The sequence below is a fragment of the Hyperolius riggenbachi genome, chromosome 2 (assembly GCF_040937935.1).
Source record: "Hyperolius riggenbachi isolate aHypRig1 chromosome 2, aHypRig1.pri, whole genome shotgun sequence".
Lineage (NCBI taxonomy): Eukaryota > Metazoa > Chordata > Amphibia > Anura > Hyperoliidae > Hyperolius > Hyperolius riggenbachi.
Genome location: NC_090647.1, coordinates 208,774,090 through 208,795,638, shown reverse-complemented (window position 1 = coordinate 208,795,638; position 21,549 = coordinate 208,774,090). Strand labels below are relative to the sequence as shown.

The 21,549-nt window shown below is 41.4% G+C and overlaps 1 protein-coding gene across 1 annotated transcript in view; it reads left to right on the top strand.

Moving 5' to 3' along the window:
- The window catches only part of COL4A1 (collagen type IV alpha 1 chain), a 234,260-nt gene that overhangs the window by 153,050 nt on the left and 59,661 nt on the right, over nt 1–21,549 (top strand). The window contains exons 16-22 of the mRNA XM_068268035.1: nt 961–1,005; nt 8,494–8,547; nt 14,015–14,056; nt 14,216–14,309; nt 18,349–18,384; nt 19,106–19,261; nt 21,159–21,254. Of these exons, the coding sequence (XP_068124136.1) occupies nt 961–1,005; nt 8,494–8,547; nt 14,015–14,056; nt 14,216–14,309; nt 18,349–18,384; nt 19,106–19,261; nt 21,159–21,254 (523 nt within the window). The remainder of the gene's footprint in view (nt 1–960; nt 1,006–8,493; nt 8,548–14,014; nt 14,057–14,215; nt 14,310–18,348; nt 18,385–19,105; nt 19,262–21,158; nt 21,255–21,549) is intronic.

The window sequence follows — 21,549 nt, the reverse complement described above, 5'->3', positions numbered from 1 at the left end:
CTCCCATTTTGAGTATGATCCATTGACCACAACTCTTGGTTTTCTGTTCATTAGCCAGTTCCCTATCCATGCCCACAAACTCTTCCCCAGTCCTTGCATCCTCAACTTTTGCACCAGACTTTTGTGGGGAACAGTGTCGAAGGCCTTTGCAAAGTCCAAGTATATCACATCTACAGCATTCCCAATATCCATATTAGCATTCACTACCTCATAAAAGCTGAGCATGTTAGTCAAACAGGACCTGTCTTTAGTAAACCCATGTTGATGCTGAGAAATAAGATTATTTTCTACTATGAAGTCATGTATAGTATCTCTTAGTAACCCCTCAAATAGTTTGCATACAACTGATGTTAAGCTTACAGGTCTATAATTTCCTGGATCAGATTTTTTGCCCTTCTTAAATAATGGGAAAACTTGGGCTGTACGCCAATCCACTGGGACTCTGCTAGTTGCAAGAGAGTCACAAAAGATAAGATAAAGGGGCTTAGCTATAACTGAACTTAATTCTCTTAGGACCCGAGGATGCATGCCATCCGGGCCAGGTGCCTTGTCTATTTTTAATTTTAATTTTAATCTTGCAAACTTGTTTGGGTTAAACAATAATCAAAAACCCAGAAGGACCTATCAAGAAAATAAATAGCATGACCATGCACTTGGGGCCAACAAAAATATATTCTGATGCTGATATTCTTTTTACTTTAATTTTCGTGAAAATAGTGTAGAATTTGACTGTTGAGCAAAAATGTCTTCAAAAATAAATTTTATAAGTTTGCAAATTTTTTCCCGATTTTTGGAGGATTGATTTTCACATAAAACCTGATTTTGCAATTTTCGTGAATTTTTACATAAGAACGATTTTCGTGAATTTTTGCATCAGAAAGAATTTTTTTTTTTAAAGCTAAACAGTTGTTTTATTTGTTTTACTGATCTACTTACATGGGAATTTATGTTTGGTTTTAGGGAAAACCTGGAAAAGATGGTGAAAAGGGAGACAAGGGGACTTCTGTAAGTATGATGTACATTCTGTGCTACAAAACATTACATATTGATATGCAGGTTTTAGAAAGGGTGGGCTTGCCGATAATAACGAACATTGGTCACAAAGAAGCAGTAAAAACAATTTGTGCGTCTGATACTATGAATTCTGTTGCTAAGGTGCTGCTTCTCCTCTGTGAGATATTACAGCCCTGTGCATGAAATAATGTGTTATCTCCCCAAGAAAGCCCCAACACAAAAAATTAACAAGGCTAAGATACCCAGATAGGAGTTTGTAGGTGTTATGATCATGTCTGCAGCATGTATTGTTGGCTGCAGTTTGACTGAAGACAAGCAGTTTTTGATGTAATTACATGCATTTGCTTGCATAGTTCGGTTTGCACTCAAACTAGTTGCTGACCCTATCTGCAGTCGCTCTGAAGTTAATGACAGTTTAATATGCTTTTGTGTAAACAAACATTGTCTGCTGCAATGGGGTGGCAATCCCTTTCATGCAGGCTGCATATCATTGTCTGCCTTTTCCTGTTGTCAGCATGTGATTAATTACCATTCACTTGTGTGGGAATCTGCAGGTCTGCTCCCATTGGATGACCTCAGTATAAAGAACTGCTTCCTGCAATGCTTCATGGGCTACCATAGTTTCAGATTCTGTCTGTTACTCTGCTCGTGCCCCACCTCGTTCCTAGTCCGTGTGGACTGTGCTGACTCCTGCGAAGGGGTCAGCGAGTCCTCCTAGTTCTGCTCTTGTTCTAGAAGTTGTTACTCTGCTTCTCTTGTGTCATATATTGGTTCATCGCCAATATATACGCATACTTGCGCATTTTGTTATTTTCCTTGTATTCGTGTTACGTTGATACATCAGTGTCGCTGATATATACGTACACGAACTGTTTATTTCCTGTGTTCAGTTAGTCAGTCTTCCAGCACGTTTTGGTAGTTTGCGCGTATCGTGATCACCCGTGCTGAGCTAGTATCCTGCTCCTGGTCCTGTTTGTGGATTGCGTTCATCCCTGCGAGGAGATAACGAATCCTTCTGAATCCTGTCCTGTTACCGTTTGTGGATTGCGTTCATCTCTGCGAAGAGATAGCGAATCCTTCTGAGCCCTGTTCCCTGTATTGCTCCAGTGCTAGTCAGTGTTCCTGCTTATGTCATATATCGGTTCATTGCCGATATATACATATGTTAGTCAGACGTTACAAATAGTTTCATTGATAGCTGTAATTGTAATACGCTAGGAAAACATACTTATTGTATATTTGTCTGTGTTACGTTCATCTATCTTGATCCTGCTATTTCCTGACTATCCTGTCCTGTCTTTGTGAGGCACGCCATCGCTGCAAACGCATTGGCTGCCTCATTCCAGTCTGTCTTGTTGTGGACGCTTGCTGTCACTAAGTAGTGGCTAGTTAAGCAAGCGTTCATTCTGTCTACCTGCCCTGATCTCCTCAGTTCTGGTTTATGCGCTCAGCGCTACTTTGCGCTGAGACGTAATCACGAAAGTATTGTTTGTGGCTGTTCGGATCTGCACCGGCTCTGTGCGCCACAATCTCCTATTGGAGTCAGTCCTCTCCTCCACTAAACTGGGGATATCCTGATTCCTTGTGCTGGTGTGTGTACCTCCTTCACGTCAGCTTATGTGTTGCATGCTGACTGTGGAGATTACACCTCCAAGCTTAACATTATGGTAGCCCCATTACCAATCCCCATTGTGGAGGGGGGGGGGGGGGTTTCCAGCAAAAATGACACTGTTTGTTATGGTTCCTGTTCCTTTAAGAAATTTGAGAAACTTAATTCTGAAACAGAAAATGAGTTTTTTTCTGAATGTACCAGGTTTTTGGCCAATCCCGAGCTCCAGGCTACTCCTGTTTTAACGTGGGCCCCCCAGTTAATTTATGTTTTGTTTAAGGGAAATTTGTTCCAGTGGGCGTACGATGTCTTGGATCATACGAATTTGAAAGAAAGACCGCTGGAATTTCTAGCGTTTGTGATCCATAACTGGCTGCGCAAAACCGATTTGCCTAGCCCTTTTGATAAGCTCCTGGCAGCTTGTCAATCAGCTGCTCCTTCTACTGCCTACAAAAATAATCAGCAAGCAGATAATTGTTCTGATAACTTTTCTTCTGCTTTGAATAAATCACCTAAGGCAGCAAGGTCTAAAGCCAAACGTAAACGCTCCAAAAGAAAAGCGTTACAATCAGCGGAGTCGTTGCCCTTAGCGACTGCGCATCAGATCTGTAACGAGACTCCGCCATTAGCAGATAATGAAATTCAGTCACCATTCAGGGGAGTCAAATGGACCTATGAAACTACTAATGAACTTTCATTGCTAGCCAGGGAAAATAAAAGTTCTTGTTTAAATGAATTATCTGAATATGATTATGAAGATATATTACAGAGTATTGAACAGATCAATTTATTCGTGCAGCAAGGGAAATTTGCATACACTACAGTTCAACACTTGCTACAGGTATTGGAGATCCTTAGGAATAAGAAATCGGCCAATCGCCTGCTAGATAACCCAATGTATGTTTCTGCCACAAACACATTTGCCAACTGTGATCAGCTTGAATGCTCAGCTGTTAAATATGCATGGGATCCTCCATTTGAGAAAGGAGAGATGGAAGCCCTGGTCTATGAATGGAAGAAAGATGCAAGTTCATTTTGTCAGTTTTACAGTGCAAAAAGTGAATTAGTATTGAATGCATGCATTAAGTCGGCTTATAACCTAATAAAGACTGGTGTGTGTGGGTATGACTTTGTGGCTCCATTGATCGATGTGTGGAGAATGATTTTGGACGATTTTTATGCGATTCAATCAGTTGATACCAGGGAAGACACACTGTCAATTGGAGATTGTTCCACTTCCTCAGTTCCTGAGGACTCGCCTGCTTCAGCACCTTTGGCTGATTCAGCGAGTGATTCAGAGCTCCTTTTTTGTGAAATTGAAGTTCCTGTAATTCCACCCTGTACCATGGATAACTCAGTGTTACTTCCCAGTAAGACAGAAACTACTAATACTTCCTTAACCTTGCCCTGCACAAATTTCTCAGCAGAGGACCCAGAGGTCCGGCTGACTTCTGAGTCCAGCCTAGTCAGTACTCATGAGTCTTTGTTCAGTGAAACAGACATTAGAAAATCTTTGCCTGCCTCTGCAAACACTTCTGTAGAATTTACCTGTGTTAATAAAGTTCAACTCCTGTCTGATCCAGCAGATGCCAATAGATGCACTACATTAGTTTCTGAGTCCCAGCAATCCTGTCTAGAAACCTCAGAACCCCAGCATCTGAATTTCCCAATTTTACAATTGAATAGTGATTTAGATGCACAAACATTGTGTCTTGATCTTCCTGTCCCTACACCTCGCTCTACTTTCGTGAATAGCTCAGAGCATCTGCTATGTGAACCTGAAATCGTAGAATTATTACCTTGTTCAGAAAATGTTCCAGTAAATTTGCCCTGTACCATGAATTGTGCAGTAGATCTTCCCAATGAAGCTCAGGTCACAGAATCATTATGCTGTCCAGCAGGTGCTTCCATGGTTTTGCCCTGCGATATGGCCTGTTCAGTGATCCTGTCCAGTGAAGCTGTGGTCGCAGAGTCTTATGCTTCACCCAGTACTTTGGATACTTCAGATCCTCTAATAGAGGAGTCTGAGACACTGCTTACTTCAGTGGGTGTTGCAGTAGTATTCACTTGTTTAGCAGCTGTTTTGGAATTACAGTCTGCTCTAATAAAACTTGATGAATCTCTGCCCAGTGAAGCAGAAGCTATTGAAACGTTGTCTTTGTCAGCAAGCGTTTTTGATACCTTGCCCTGTACACAGTCTGATTTAGCTAAAGATGTTGAGTCCCTCTCTGATATCACAGTAGTCAGGGAACTTCAGCCCTGTCCTCTGAATGTTTCAAAAGTATTGCCCTGTAACATGGATAATTCTGACTCGCTGGAAAAAATAATAGAAATCTCAGAATTTCAGTCCGGGTTAATGAGTGTTTCTGAAACCCAGCCCTGTATCCTGGAAAATTCTGGTTCTCTGGCCGGTGTGGCAGAAGTTCCAGAGTCCCCTTTCTGTCCAGTGAGTTACTCAGTTTTGCCTAGTTCAGTGGGGATTGCTGCAATACTGACTTGTTTTGCAGCCCTTCATGAGCTCCAATCCAGTGTATTTGATGAGTCTCTGTCTAGTCCAGAAGAAGTTATGGGAACCCTGTCTAGTTCGGTGCATACATCAGAAGATTTGTCCTGTCTTGTAAATGCCCCTGAACATGATTTGTTAATAACCTTGCTGGAATCAGAGACATCTAAGTCTGATCCTGCATTTTTTAGTGAGAATCCAGTAACTGTGAAGTCTAGTCATGATGATTTTTTTTTGCCCAGTCCTGGTTTCGGTCCTATCTTGACTGACTTTGAGGTTCGCAGTTCCTTGACATGCCCAGAAGTCTCTCTTGTGCCGGTGTGCCCAGATGTGCTTCGTATGCCAGAGTGCCCAAGTGTTAGCGTGCTCACATGCTTCCCTAGTGGAGACATGTTCTGATGTTGCCGGTTGGCCTGCATGCCGGGAGATGGTTCTGGTCCCTAAAAGCCCTGATCTTGATGTTTGTCCTTGTGACCCTGACTCTAGAGTTGCCCTGGGTTCCATAGGGGTTCTTGATAGTTCTCCATGTGAGCCTAAGGGGCGTTCTGACCTGTGGGGATCTCTTTGGAGCTTCCAAGTGTTCTGGGAGATCTCTGAGGAAACTTGTCCTGGTACCTTGGACTGGTTCAACAGTGGGTTTTGTGTTGGTAAGGACAGTTCCGGTGGGCATTGCAAAGGCTTTGGCGTTTTTGGACAGTCCCTGGAAGGCGGTGGGTATCGCTCAGAGAGTTTCTGGGGGCTTTTTTCTGGAAGTCGTGGTTCTGATGGGTATCACACTGAGGCTTGTAGTGCTGACGGGCATGGTTCTGTAGGTTCTGGTTCTGATGGGTCCAGTCTTGTGGGGACTGATTCTGGAATTTGGTCTTGCCGGGCTGTCCCGGTCATCATGAATTATCAGTCAAATTGTTTTGTTGGGAATTTCAGTTTTGAAAAGCATCTGGTATCCGCTTTTAAGGGGGGGGGGGGGGGGGGGTAATGTTATGATCATGTCTGCAGCATGTATTGTTGGCTGCAGTTTGACTGAAGACAAGCAGTTTTTGATGTAATTACATGCATTTGCTTGCATAGTTTGGTTTGCACTCAAACTAGTTGCTGACCCTATCTGCAGTCGCTCTGAAGTTAATGACAGTTTAATATGCTTTTGTGTAAACAAACATTGTCTGCTGCAATGGGGTGGCAATCCCTTTCATGCAGGCTGCATATCATTGTCTGCCTTTTCCTGTTGTCAGCATGTGATTAATTACCATTCACTTGTGTGGGAATCTGCAGGTCTGCTCCCATTGGATGACCTCAGTATAAAGAACTGCTTCCTGCAATGCTTCATGGGCTACCATAGTTTCAGATTCTGTCTGTTACTCTGCTCGTGCCCCACCTCGTTCCTAGTCCGTGTGGACTGTGCTGACTCCTGCGAAGGGGTCAGCGAGTCCTCCTAGTTCTGCTCTTGTTCTAGAAGTTGTTACTCTGCTTGTCTTGTGTCATATATTGGTTCATCGCCAATATATACGCATACTTGCGCATTTTGTTATTTTCCTTGTATTCGTGTTACGTTGATACATCAGTGTCGCTGATATATACGTACACGAACTGTTTATTTCCTGTGTTCAGTTAGTCAGTCTTCCAGCACGTTTTGGTAGTTTGCGCGTATCGTGATCACCCGTGCTGAGCTAGTATCCTGCTCCCGGTCCTGTTTGTGGATTGCGTTCATCCCTGCGAGGAGATAACGAATCCTTCTGAATCCTGTCCTGTTACCGTTTGTAGATTGCGTTCATCTCTGCGAAGAGATAGCGAATCCTTCTGAGCCCTGTTCCCTGTATTGCTCCAGTGCTAGTCAGTGTTCCTGCTTATGTCATATATCGGTTCATTGCCGATATATACATATGTTAGTCAGACGTTACAAATAGTTTCATTGATAGCTGTAATTGTAATACGCTAGGAAAACATACTTATTGTATATTTGTCTGTGTTACGTTCATCTATCTTGATCCTGCTATTTCCTGACTATCCTGTCCTGTCTTTGTGAGGCACGCCATCGCTGCAAACGCATTGGCTGCCTCATTCCAGTCTGTCTTGTTGTGGATGCTTGCTGTCACTAAGTAGTGGCTAGTTAAGCAAGCGTTCATTCTGTCTACCTGCCCTGATCTCCTCAGTTCTGGTTTATGCGCTCAGCGCTACTTTGCGCTGAGACGTTATCACGAAAGTATTGTTTGTGGCTGTTCGGATCTGCACCGGCTCTGTGCGCCACAATCTCCTATTGGAGTCAGTCCTCTCCTCCACTAAACTGAGGATATCCTGATTCCTTGTGCTGGTGTGTGTACCTCCTTCACGTCAGCTTATGTGTTGCATGCTGACTGTGGAGATTACACCTCCAAGCTTAACAGTAGGATGGGCATTGAGGAGGCATAGCAGTGAGGAGAAGATGAGTTATTAATAAACCATGAATCCAAAAGTTATCATACGTACTGGTAACACACGGTGAGCAAGGGGGACTAGAGTGGCTACTTTGCTCTTGCACTGCTTTACTGTATTGAGCATTTCTTGCTAGTTTGTATAAAAAGCATAGTCAAGAATGTCACATCTGCATTCTTTATTTTGGCCAGAAGATGGCACCATTGTAATCAAGAGCTTGTGAACTCTACCAATAAATAGTGATTAAACCATCACATTTTATTTGTGCATCTACTCCAGCATTCTAATATCATATTAATCAGAAGTGGATTTTTTTTACAGTAAAGACCACTTTAAGAAAATTTGCTATAGTTCTGCCCAAAACATCTTACATTTTATTATTGTTGTTAAAATAAATGTCTGAGCACTTCTCAGTGATAACAAATCATACATAAAATCAAACATCCAGCATTCATCTAGAGTTTGCTGTTTAAAGTGAAACTCCATTCAAAACTACTGCTTAGTTGTGGGAACAATAGAAAGTAATTAAAGCTTGTGTCGTTTTTTTTATTAGCTGTCAGTGTCCAGGCTGGGAGACTTCCTTTTACTTCTTCTCCCTACTGACATATGTCACTGCCACAAGAAAAGTAATTCCCACAGCAGCAGCTTGTGTAGCAATAAACACACAACAGCAGTTCTGACCCTTCCCATGCTACTTAAAATATATTTTTATTGCTCTCTTTATTCCCATTGTAAAGCTCTCTGATCACATCCTGTCCTGATAACTTTTATCATTAGGGCAGAAAATCAATATACAGGAAGTACACAGACTACACAAAAAGTATTGATGGAACTTCTCACACGTTCCCCACTTTGTTCAAAACGAATATTATGGATTTGTGTTTCATTTTAAGCTACTTGCAGTTATTTATATAATGTTTAAGCCAGTGACATCACCTATTTAATCTTTTTATCTTCAAAGGGAATCCCAGGCGGCCCAGGTTTCCCTGGATTTCCTGGACAAGAGGGACAAAAAGTATGTATATGACAATATGTAGTCCTATAGAACATAACAAATGTAAATAGAAATGTGGAAAATATGTTTTTTTCATGATTCATTCTAAAGAAAATCTATACACATTTTCAAGCATTTTCACAGTCCTTTTATGGCTATATTGAAAGATGAACAATGAAAAAAAATGCCAATATGTCTATAGAGGAAGAGTACTCCTTTAAAGTGGACCTGAACTCAGAACTCCTCTCTGTTCTAAAAGATACACAACAGCATAATAATCTTTAAACAAAAACATTTCTTTCTTACAGCTGATACAAATCCTAAAATTAATCTGCACAGTTTCTACTTCCTTATTCATGGAGGCAGACATATTGTTAACAGCCTGTGCTTTCAAATTAGCTTATCTGACATCTCTGCCTGCCATAGGCAGTCATGTGACACAGGGGAGAGATAATTTTTTTCACTATTTTGCACTTTTTCAATGCATCAATTGATTAATGCAATACAATTTGAAATGTATGTATATATACGCTACAATATTTATCTGGCAGCAGGTTGTCTGATTATAATCAGCCTTTGCAGCATTTTTTTTTCTGCTTTATGTGATTTTAACATTTGTAAAAAAAAACACACTCTCCGAATGGTACTAGGGGAAAAATATATTCATGCATTGGAGGTCCGTCTGCACCAGCCCTATAGGTACAGGACACAGGTAAGTGTCTAGTGTAAAAATAGGATGGTAGAAAAAGAGGATGCCAATGCAAACCTCTGTATTGGTTGCAAATGTCTGCTAGGTTCAGCAAGCCATGTAGATAAGTCAACATTGGGGGGGGGGGGGGGGGGGGTCTTTGCTGATCCCCCTCCACTCCTGAAGTGTATTGGAGTGGGGTGTAGCTATCCTCCATACGACCTCACCACATGAATGAACCAAAAATCATTAGGATAGGCACATATGTCAGCTGACTACTAGGGATGCTCACCGTGTACCACGGAATTCATTTTTCCGCGATTCCGGCCGGAATTTGGTGATTCCGTTCCGTCGCATTGGAACGGAATTGCCATAGCGCTATAGCGGAAATTCCGCGGAACTATGCGTAATTCCGGCAAAATTTTGTAAGCCAATCACAAGGAAAATCGGAATTTCTGCACCAATCAGAGGCTTACAAAAACCACCCAAACGGATTTCTGCATGAAAATCAGAATTATTTCAACACCAATTACAGTGTTAACAAAAACCAATCAATCCTATGTTAGCAACCAGCTCCCTAGCGATCTCACCTATCCCAACCATTTTGCAAAGGTCCCAAAGCTTACGCGACACCTCCTGCGGCGCAAAAACCACCGCCATGGGACTCTCTGTTCTAAAAGATACACAACAGCATAATAATCTTTAAACAAAAACATTTCTTTCTTACAGCTGATACAAATCCTAAAATTAATCTGCACAGTTTCTACTTCCTTATTCATGGAGGCAGACATATTGTTAACAGCCTGTGCTTTCAAATTAGCTTATCTGACATCTCTGCCTGCCATAGGCAGTCATGTGACACAGGGGAGAGATAATTTTTTTCACTATTTTGCACTTTTTCAATGCATCAATTGATTAATGCAATACAATTTGAAATGTATGTATATATACGCTACAATATTTATCTGGCAGCAGGTTGTCTGATTATAATCAGCCTTTGCAGCATTTTTTTTTCTGCTTTATGTGATTTTAACATTTGTAAAAAAACACACTCTCCGAATGGTACTAGGGGAAAAATATATTCATGCATTGGAGGTCCGTCTGCACCAGCCCTATAGGTACAGGACACAGGTAAGTGTCTAGTGTAAAAATAGGATGGTAAAAAAAGAGAATGCCAATGCAAACCTCTGTATTGGTTGCAAATGTCTGCTAGGTTCAGCAAGCCATGTAGATAAGTCAACATTGGGGGGGGGGGGGTCTTTGCTGATCCCCCTCCACTCCTGAAGTGTATTGGAGTGGGGTGTAGCTATCCTCCATACGACCTCACCACATGAATGAACCAAAAATCATTAGGATAGGCACATATGTCAGCTGACTACTAGGGATGCTCACCGTGTACCACGGAATTCATTTTTCCGCGATTCCGGCCGGAATTTGGTGATTCCGTTCCGTCGCATTGGAACGGAATTGCCATAGCGCTATAGCGGAAATTCCGCGGAACTATGCGTAATTCCGGCAAAAATTTTTAAGCCAATCACAAGGAAAATCGGAATTTCTGCACCAATCAGAGGCTTACAAAAACCACCCAAACGGATTTCTGCATGAAAATCAGAATTATTTCAACACCAATTACAGTGTTAACAAAAACCAATCAATCCTATGTTAGCAACCAGCTCCCTAGCGATCTCACCTATCCCAACCATTTTGCAAAGGTCCCAAAGCTTATGCGACACCTCCTGCGGTGCAAAAACCACCGCCATGGGACCACCGCCAGGTCCCAAAGCTTACGCGACACCTCCTGCGGCGCAAAAACCACCGCCATGTTCCAAAGCTTACGTGACACCTCCTGCGGTGCAAAAAACACCGCCAGGTCCCCAAGACAAGACAAATAACATTTATATTGTGCTTTTCTCCTGGCGGACTCAAAGCGCCAGAGCTGCAGCCACTAGGACACGCTCTATAGGCAGTAGCAGTGTTAGGGAGACTTGCCTAAGGTCTCCTACTGAATAGGTGCTGGCTTACTGAACAGGCAGAGCCGAGATTCGAACCCTGGTCGCCTGCGTCAGAGGCAGAGCCCTTAACCATTACACCATCCAGCCACTGCTTACCAAAGCTTACGCAACACCTCCTGTGGCGCAAAAAACACCGCCATGGGACCACCGCCAGGTCCCATAGCTTACGCGACACCTCATGCGGCGCCCAAATGACTGCCATGGGACCACCGCAAGGTCCCATGGCTTAACCATTTCAGCCCGTGGGGATTTTTCACCTTATGCATCAGAGCAATTTTCACCTCCCATTCATTAGCTAATAACTTTATCACTTCTTAGCACAATTTATTGATCTATATCTTGTTTTTTCCGCCACTAATTAGGCTTTCTGTGGGTGGTACATTTTGCTAAGAGCCACTTTCCTGTAAATGCATTTTAACAGGATTAATAAGAGAAGAATGGAAAAAATTCATTATTTCTCAGTTTTCGGCCATTATAGCTTTAAAATAATCCACGCTACCATAAAAAAAACCTATGTATTTTATTTACCCGTTTGTCTCGATTATTATACCATTTAAATGTTGTCCTTATCACAATGTATGGCGCCAATATTTTATTTGGAAATAAAGGTGCATTGTTTCTGTTTTGTGTCCATCACTATTTACAAGCTTATAATTTAAAAAAGTGTTTGTAGTATACCCCCTTCAAAAACATATTTAAAAAGTTCAGACCCTTAGGTAACTATTTATGTCTAAAAATTTTATGTGGGTAATATTTTGGTGTGGGACATAAATAGCTAATATTTAATGTTAGTATGTGTGTAAATTGTAATATAAAAAATGTGTAGTTGTAGTTTTACTATTTGGCCACAAGATGGCCACCTTCATTTTTTGGTTTCCCTCCTTGTACTTCTCGCTAAGCGGAAGTACAAGGGGGATGCGGAAATCTTTCCGGGCAGAAGAACTGAAGCCTCACGGGTGAGCGCTTCGGTTTTTCTGCGGGGGACAGGGATCGGTGATCGGGAACAATGTTCCCTTTCACTGATCCCAGGGCTACTGGGGAACACCATGCGGGCACGGGGGTGTGATTGCGCGCAGAGCGCTGGAAGGCAGCCGCCCGGATGTGAGCTTCACGTCCGGGCGGCACAAATGGTTAAGCAACACCTCCTGCTGCAAAACAAAAATAAGAAAATTGAAAAAAAAAAAAATGACGGGGGGAACAGCCACAAGGTCTCATGGGCTACCATTTAGCATAAACAAGGTTTCATTTGCGATTACTTAAATTTTTGTGCCGGAATGCGGAATTACGTGGAAATTCGCAAAATTGCGCAGAAATGTAATGGCAATGGAATTTAGCGCTGGCGGAATTCCGCAATTCCGGCGGAACGGAATTTGCTCATTCCGATCATCCCTACTCACTACCAGTAACTATCAGTGTGCTAGACCCTCAACGAATGACTTGCTAGATCTGAAGACACATAGGGGTAAAGGTAGACCATATAAAAAGCTAAGTAAGTGCTATATACATATATACAGTGATCAATCCCTTTTTGCCTATCCTAATGATTTGTGGTTCATTTGTGTGGTGAGGTCGTATGGGGGATAGCTACACCCCACTCCAATACACTTCAGGGGCCATATGCAATTCACCTTTTCACCTGAGTTTTCTCCTAGGAGATAATTTTTCATCTTTTATTTAAAATAACTTTTTAGCACTTTTCAACTAAAAAAAGTACCAAAACTAAATGGAAAAAGTACTATCAAAATTATTTTGAGTATTTTCTTGCTTTCTGGTGGTTTAAAGGGAATTTTATTGACAAATTTAAAAATATCACCTAGGAGAAAACTCAGGAGAAAAAGTAAGATGCATATGGGCCCAGGAGTGGAGGGGGATCCTCTGAATAGATAATTGTGAGGAACAGCATATAGATATAAAATAACCCAAAGTGCAAGAAGTGGTCCAATCCACCAGTCAAGATATAAGTATTTCTTAGATTATTGGTATGCAGGAGGACAATGCAACCAACATGTCGACAATGGACCCCAACATGTCGCTGGGTTAAAGACCTGCTTCCTCAGGCGCCAAAAGTAGATATTACTACTACTTCACCAGGGGCGTAGCAATAGAGGTTGCAACCGCATTGGGGCCCTTGGGCCAGAGGGGCCCCGGAGGGCTCTGCTTCAAATGCAGAATTAGCTCTCTATTGGTCATTTCCTGATAATAATGACTTCTATAAATACTTTGAATAGTGGTAATCATTAACAAACTGTCCCCCATCCCCTTCTTGCTTCTCTGACACTGTAGTTGCCATTGGTAGGTTTTGGTGCACCATATCAATTGTTATGTATAGAGTGTTTGGGAGGCCCCATTGTAAAACTTGCATGGGGCCCACAGCTCCTTAGCTACACCACTGTACTTCACCGAAAGTAATACTTATTTCCACTTCCTCTTTCATGGAGTTTGGCCTTTCTCATGGAATAGCATGTGGCTGTGTTTCCTCCTCAAGAGGAGGTTTCCAGCTGCTCTACAGACTCCCAGAGTAAAGTACATGCAGGGCCCAGCATGAACAGGGACCACTGATGATATCAGCGTGATAATGCCTGGCTATATCAAGTGTGAACACAAGTTATGTAGCAGAGTTAAGTAAACATGGCTGCCACATGTACATTATTACAAATTATACGAAGAAACAAGATCTGTGGAACATTAACAAGAATTGTAAAGGTTATCCATGTACTGATAGTTTCATTTATATAGCTAAAATATTGAAAAAGAATACAGGGCTGATTTAAACTACTGCTTTTTACAGGGAGACAAAGGAGAACATGGACTACCGGGACCCCCAGGAGCTGTAAGTATCATGACTACATTTTTCAAAAGACTGCAATTTTTCTGTCTTTATAAATCACTTTTTTTTGTTTTAAATGAAATGACTCTGACTTTGATAAACCTTTTTCCTGACTAGTGTAGAAATTTGGATTTCCTTTTTTTGATCTTTATGTAATCCCAGGTTATAGATGATGGGAGGCACACTGTGACTGGAGAGAAGGGCGACACAGGCTCACCAGGTTATCCGGGCGTCAAAGGAGACAAGGGGGGCAAAGGTAGGTTTTGGAATGGATTGGAATGGGCTGGGCTCTTATGAATGATAAGACCGGTGTGTATTATGATTGTTAAAGTCCTAGTTTGGGCTCATGTTTTTTTTAATATACATTGAGCCATATCCTAATAACGTTTCTCCTGAGTTTTCTCCAAGGAGATATTTTCAAATCTTATCAATATAATGCTTTTAAAGCTCTTACCAAGCAAGAAATTACTCAAAATAAGTTTAGTATTACCTTTTACCTACTTTTTTAGTACTTTTTCAATTGCTAAGTGCAGAAAAGTTATTTTTTTAGATGAGATGATAAATTATCTCCTTGGAGAAAACTCGAGAAAAAAGTTAACAGGATATGGTCCAATGTGTACTAAGGGGTTCTTTTGACCCCCTGCCTATTTAGTTTACAAAATGAGTTTATTGAAAAACAGAAAGGTAACTAAAGATATTGAGTAGACATAAATTACACATTATAGTCATAATGGGTAAAGCTAATAAACCAGTAATGAAACAATCTTTACAAGCTCCTAAAGTCCATCAACACTAAAAATGTCATTGTTGGTTTAAAACAGTAAGATAACATATGGCTTTCAAGAGAAATCATTCAACAAAATATCTCTAGATGGTATATTGCACAGGTATCTTCATAAATTACAAAACATAGCAGAAGAAAAAACAAGACCCTTAAGGACCATTAGGGTTTTGTGTCCTATACGTAGACCATTCTGCCCAATCAATTTTGAATGTATCACTGGAGGAGGAGATAGGAGGCGATAATCTTGCTAACCTGTCTGTTTCCATCAGCACATCCAATCTTTGCACAAACTATGGGATCGGAAGAACCATGGACTTCCACTTGCAAGCTATAACCCATTGGGCTGCCAAAATGCTTGAAATGTACAAGCGCTTAAAGGAGCTGAGGACCTCTGGGGAGCTAGCATACAGGAAAGCCTGTGCTGGGGAGCAGGTTACAGAGCTTGAAGTAGCTTGCTTAAAGATGTCCCACACCCTCATCCACAGGGCCCGAGCTACTGGACAGTCCCAGAAGATGTGGAGAAAGCTACCTGTTGAAGTACAACTCCTAAAACAGTGGGAAGGGTGGGTAGGAAAGCTCTTGTTCAACATTTGGGGGTTGTTGGACCCCTGCCTATTTAGAGAACAAGATTAAAAGTTACATCTCTGTTCAAAATAAAAGAAAAAAAGAAAACTATAAAAATCGTTATTTCCTTTTTAAAAACAAAACAAATAAAAAACTTTCTGTTGCCGTTTGTTTTCATTTGTATACATCTATCTTCTCTTCTGTAAATGTCATTATTTTTCTATGCTTGCATCCAGTGACGTGACGTCACTTTTCTGTACTTTTATCATGATCTCCTTTTTTCATATTTATACCTTTTCTCTTACAGTCTTTTGAACCAAAAGACACACAATATTTACAATCAAATGATCACATGGGTTAGAGAGTAGCTAACAACATTTCACATTAACAGATAACCCCATATCCCAAACAAGATGTTAATCTTGATGTAAGATTAGGTATTTTTAGGGAAATCCAACTTCTATAGATAGATCAAAAATTAACTGAGTAAATATTGAGTCTAATCATTTGATAACCAATAAAATCACGTTTTTATTATTTCCTCTTACAGTCGTGCATTATTATTTTTTTCTGCCTTCTTTGTTGTAGTAATTTGCTTGCAGCGTCACCTGATGTCTGCAGCTTCCTGCCAGACTAATGTGGCTTTACAAAACCCTTTACAAAACCCGCCAACACCATCGTCCCAGTTCCGCCTCTGTTGGGCACCCAGACACAGTTCTCCCTCTGCCAGGCACCTACAACTCTACCGCAGCACTTCTATGTCAGCTGAGTCAATGGCAATTTTCTCTATTCTCTATGTTGTAGGGTAGTCTCTCTTTATCAGGATGGTCTCTATAATAACCTCATAACAGTGTTTTAAAAGGAGTAGCAATCCTCTGTCATGGCAATCTTTGCATCACTTATTGGTCTATAAACTGGCATTGCACTGAACAAGTCATATCACTAACTTTCCTACCGGGTAACAGTCATCTGAGCCACAAAATGATCTGCCACATGCAATCAACTTACACAGATTTGCTAATTCTCGACATCTAACCTATGCCTTAATTTATGCTGTGCACATCCCTTTAAATTTAGCAGTTCACCACTTACATAGGTTTTCACGAAAATACAGCAGGCCTGATTTACTCACGTTACAAAAACGAACATAAGTACAAACCTCATCTGAATTTATTAAATGCTGCTATTGTGTGGTTCACCTGCTAGTCTTGTGCTCTGGCCTGCCCTTTGCCTTGTTAGTTCTTGCCAATGTGACCTGGACTGCCTGACTTTGCTCTTTGCCAGTGGCCTCGACTTCGCCTGTTTGCCGCCTGCCTCCATCTCTGCCCGAATACAGACTGCGCCTGTTTGCCGCCTGCCCCGATATCTGCCTGGACACTGACTATGCCTGTTTGCCACCAGCCTCAATCTCTGCCCGGATAAAGATTGCCTGCTTGCTGCATGCCCCGATCTCTGCCCAGATTACCGACTAAAATTTTCTAGTACCTCCTTGGATCCTCCACACTGAGGTGTGACTATTCACCTAACCATTAGCTAAGGTTATCCTAGTTGTGTCCTGGTGGGCTACAAAGCACATTGTCCCTTGCAGAGCGCTCTGGTGAAGACCCGTGGTCACTTAGTTCCCACAACTGGGTAATGCCTCTTCCATCATTGGGGTGGTCAACAGGCCTTAACAGGATATTTACTTTACTTGCTCTACCTCATAGTAATGTCGGTAACTCCTGATGAGCAGATATAGTTTTACATACACTAGTTCATACAGAATAAAATCAATGATTTTTTCATTTCTAACTACCGTATATACTCGAATACAAGTCGACCTCGTATATAAGTCGACCCCAATATTTGACCCTCTTAATCTGGTATTTATTAATATCTCAAGTAAAAGTCTACCCAGCAAAGTTGTGGTCAAGTCCAAACCTTCTGTCAGTATAGTAAGTGATAAATAAGGTTAACAATGGGCATGTATAGGCAAGATACATGGAGCAACCCTGCATGATCTCCATGCATGTTCCCCACACTGTGTTGCTGTTAATGTGTTAATACACAACATTAACAGCAGCAGTAGTGTTGGAAACATGCTTGCAGATCATAAGGAGTTAATTGCTTCAAACAAGCACCAGCACACTGTACAGGAGCTGACAGGGAAGATAAGGCCAGTCCTGCATTTCAAAGCAACAATTAAAAAAACAAACAGTTTCCAGCCTGAGTGCTCAGGGCTGTGTAAACAGCTCTGTCAACTTTACCGTTCAGATGCAGGGTTAGTCAGTGTCAGCTGTCAGTGAATTCCCCAGTGTGGATGCAGCTAAAACTCCCAGGCACCGCGGAACACACGCTGGCTTCAGCTTCCATTCAGCGTGTCCCATCGCTCTGATCCCCTCCTTCACTTCCTCATTCGTCACTGTGCAGGGCAGCCCAGCCTGTGTGTAGTGAAGGGGAGCTGCAGGCACCAGCGAGGACAGTGATCTGTGGCCAGAACGGACGGAGGATTTATGAGCAGCCAGCGGGGGTTAGAGCAGTAAGGAGGCACACATTATAACAGGACTTTGAGCAGCTCCTACCCCCGCCGGCTGTTTAGCACCACGTGCTGTCAGAGCGGGGGTTAGTCCATTTTGCAGCTTGCAGGGGGGAGCTGCATTATGGTGACCCAGGCATCTGAGTAAAGAATGGACACACAATCTGGCTGGATGGCAGCACTAGGGTGGCAGAATGGAGCAAATGCAGAGTAGAGGGGACACTTGATATTCAGCTACAAGTTAGAAATTTAGGTCTGATGCGAGTATAAGTCGACCCCCCTACTTTACAAAAATAGATCAGACCTAAATTTCTCGACTTGTAGTCGAGTATATACGGTACTCAGAAGTTGATGCTATTTCCGTTTTAAAAAATTAAAGTCATGTTAAAATGATGAAAATAAGCTGACATAAGCTGTTTTGTTTTCCTCTAGGTGAACCTGGAACACAAGGTTACCCTGGGGCCACAGGTAACTTCAGATACAAAAAATCATAAAGACATTAAAGATTGTATGTGAATCCCATAAAACAGACAAAGCATGTTTTAATATGTTGGACTAAGTTGATAACACAAGTTTCTCTAAATGCAGTTATTTTTCAGAGTGGTGAAGCATTACAACGTCTGTCATGTTTTCATTGTCTGTGTTTTTCGCGTGTATTTTCCACTCAACTACCACAGAGGTTTTGACTCTCCTCTACATTAAAGAGGAGCTTTAACCCAGGATTGAGCTTCATTCCAATTAGTAGCCAATACCCCATTTCCAATCTGAAGTGTTTACCTTTTTCTTCTATTGAGCATTAGGGGGGTCTGTATGGCTAATATTGTGGTAAAACCCCTCTCACAGTGTGATGCCATGGCACTGACAGTTATGTCTGTAATCCTTTTTGCATTGTGGGAAAACGTCTTTTTCCAACTGCCGAGCAAACAACATCTCCCTCTGAGTAATGTTCATTTAATGAGAGATCACCTCGAAGGACTAATGTTGCCACCTTTGGAAATTTCAGAATGTAAATCAGGGTGAGGAAAGATTTTACAATGGACAAACAATGACTAAATTTATACATGAATATTGTAAAAAAATAAACAATTTTATTAATTGCATTATTTTCACTACAGTTCCTCTTTAATTTAAATGTCATGCGCCATATACTTCATAAGAGTCTGAAAAGTCTTCTTTTTTTTCCATTTAGGGGAATCTGTTACTGGACCACCGGGGGCTCCTGGATTCACAGGCGAGAGGGGTGAAAAGGGTGACCGTGGATTGGATGGAATATCGTTACCAGGACAGAAGGGCAAAGAAGGCCCACCAGGACTTCCTGGAGTACCAGGTCCACCAGGTCCAATAGGTAATGAAATGGGATGACTGCTCACTCTCGGAACTTAAGCTGATATAGAGATGTTGTCAGTAGTACAGAAGACTTTTTAGGGTTGAAAGGCTTTTTAGTACTTAAATGCTCTAAGGCACTCATGGAATTTTGTACATGTACAAGTGAAATGTTAAAAAAAAGTTGTCTTTTTGTGAGGCTTTGGATTCTGGAGTTCACATTACATGGACTCTAAAGTGAGAAGAATGGTTGCCATCTTCATTCTCTAATAAACAATGTGAGTTGCCTGACTTCTGTGCTGATGCTCTGCCTCTCATACTATAAGTCGCTGGTCCAGAATGAGCATGCAGATCAGATGCTTTGCCTTTTTCCACTGGCTACATGCTTACTACATGTGTGTGACTCACAAACTAAAGCCAACAGCACAGCATGACAGCCAGGCAACTGCCATTGCTTATAAGGGAGAGAAGATGGCAGCCTCTTTATTCATCTTACTTCAGGTTCCCACAGATGACCTGTGAACTTTAAACACTAACAAAAATATATTTTACTCATAAGTTAACCTGTTTATTGTGTTGCACTGATTTCCTTATTCAGCGCAAATCAGAACATGTGCTAATGATAATAATGATAATATGAAGGCTTGTATTAATCTGGACTAGAAACTGGGAAACATTGGCTCTGTTACTATAATAAGACCAGATATTATTTGTAAAAAAAAAATTATAAAGTACATCATTATGTACACATTTTCAATTGCCTTTCCAGAAGAAGCAGTATGCCAGGTTTGCTATTGGGGCAACATGATGGCATAGTGGTTAGCATTCTAGCCTTGCACCACTTAGTCTCCGATTCGAGTCCCAGCCGGAGCACAATCTCCATGGAGTTTGTATGTTCTCTCTGTGTTTGTGTGGGGTTCCTCTTGGTACTCTGGTTTCCTCATATATCCCAAAAACATACAGATAATTGGCGTCCCCCTCAATTGGCCCTAGACAACAATACATACACTACACCATACATACATAGACATATGACTGTGCTAGGGATTAGATTGTGAGCCCCTCTGAGGGACAGTTAAGTGACAAGACAATATACTCTGTACAGCGCTGTGGTAGATGTTGGCACTATATAAATACTAAATAATAGCTATAAATAGTTATATGTTCCATGTATGAAAACCACAGACTCAGTGGCAGATTGAAGCACTCAGTGGGCCAGATTTATCAAAGCATTACCGACAGTTTTTTCTTCTAAAACTGTTCTAAAGAGCAGAAGAACAGTTCTGCATGATAGTAAGAAACTTCCCAAAGCCTATGTAATAGTGGCAGTTTAGCAAGGATTTCTAGAGCTACACTACAGTTAAGAAAAGTGCAAATCCATTCCTTAACTGCTGCAGATAAGAAGTGCTCATTAGCACTTCTAAAGACAGTGCAGGCTAGATGTGATTTGTGAAGAGCTCCTCCCCCCTCACTCAGAGCTTGCTGACAGCAGGTGTGTTGGTTACCTCAGCAACAGAAATTCCCCTCACACACAGCACTGCCTGAGAGACCTTCCTAGCTCCTTTTAGTCCTTACAGTTTAAGAAGGAATCTGCACTATCTAGTGATTTCTTAGGATGACTGAGACAGTTCTGCATGGATTTCTAAAAACCTACTAATATTTTGTCTCAGACACTCTTGATAAATCTGGCCCAGTGAACCTATGCAGCCAATAAATCTGTATAATTTAAATTTGTCACTAAGTAGAGGATAAACCAATTCCATGAGCATTCACAAGCTGTCTTCTTAATTTGTGATATCAGTCAGGCCAAATTCGCTCTTGACTATTCAATCTATATGATGACTCTAGAGCAGAATAAATATGTGCCTATGTCTTACTATTGCTTTTCTTATGTTTTTCTTTTATTTATATAATGGCAGATCCAACACTTGAATGCCTCACTGGACAGCCTGGTGAGACGGGATCTCCTGGAAGCCCAGGTGGACAAGGATATCCAGGAGAAGTGGGACAGAAAGGTATGGTTCCTTTACCTTAAACTTCCACTTCAGATGTGCCATTGTTATAACTAGCGACAGTCAATGAGAAGCAAATAACTCAGAGTCAATGCAATATTTATGCTAATATTATGGAAATATATTCTGTTTGAAGTATACAAATCAAATTCTGCAGTGGTGGCATTTGATTGGCCCATTTTCAAGCTGCATACATTTGCATAACATTAGCAATAACATTTGCATCATTTTGGGATTATTTGCAACTCATTGACTATGCTTAAATTTTTCTCACCCCAGGTTTCCTTTAGGGCCCTTT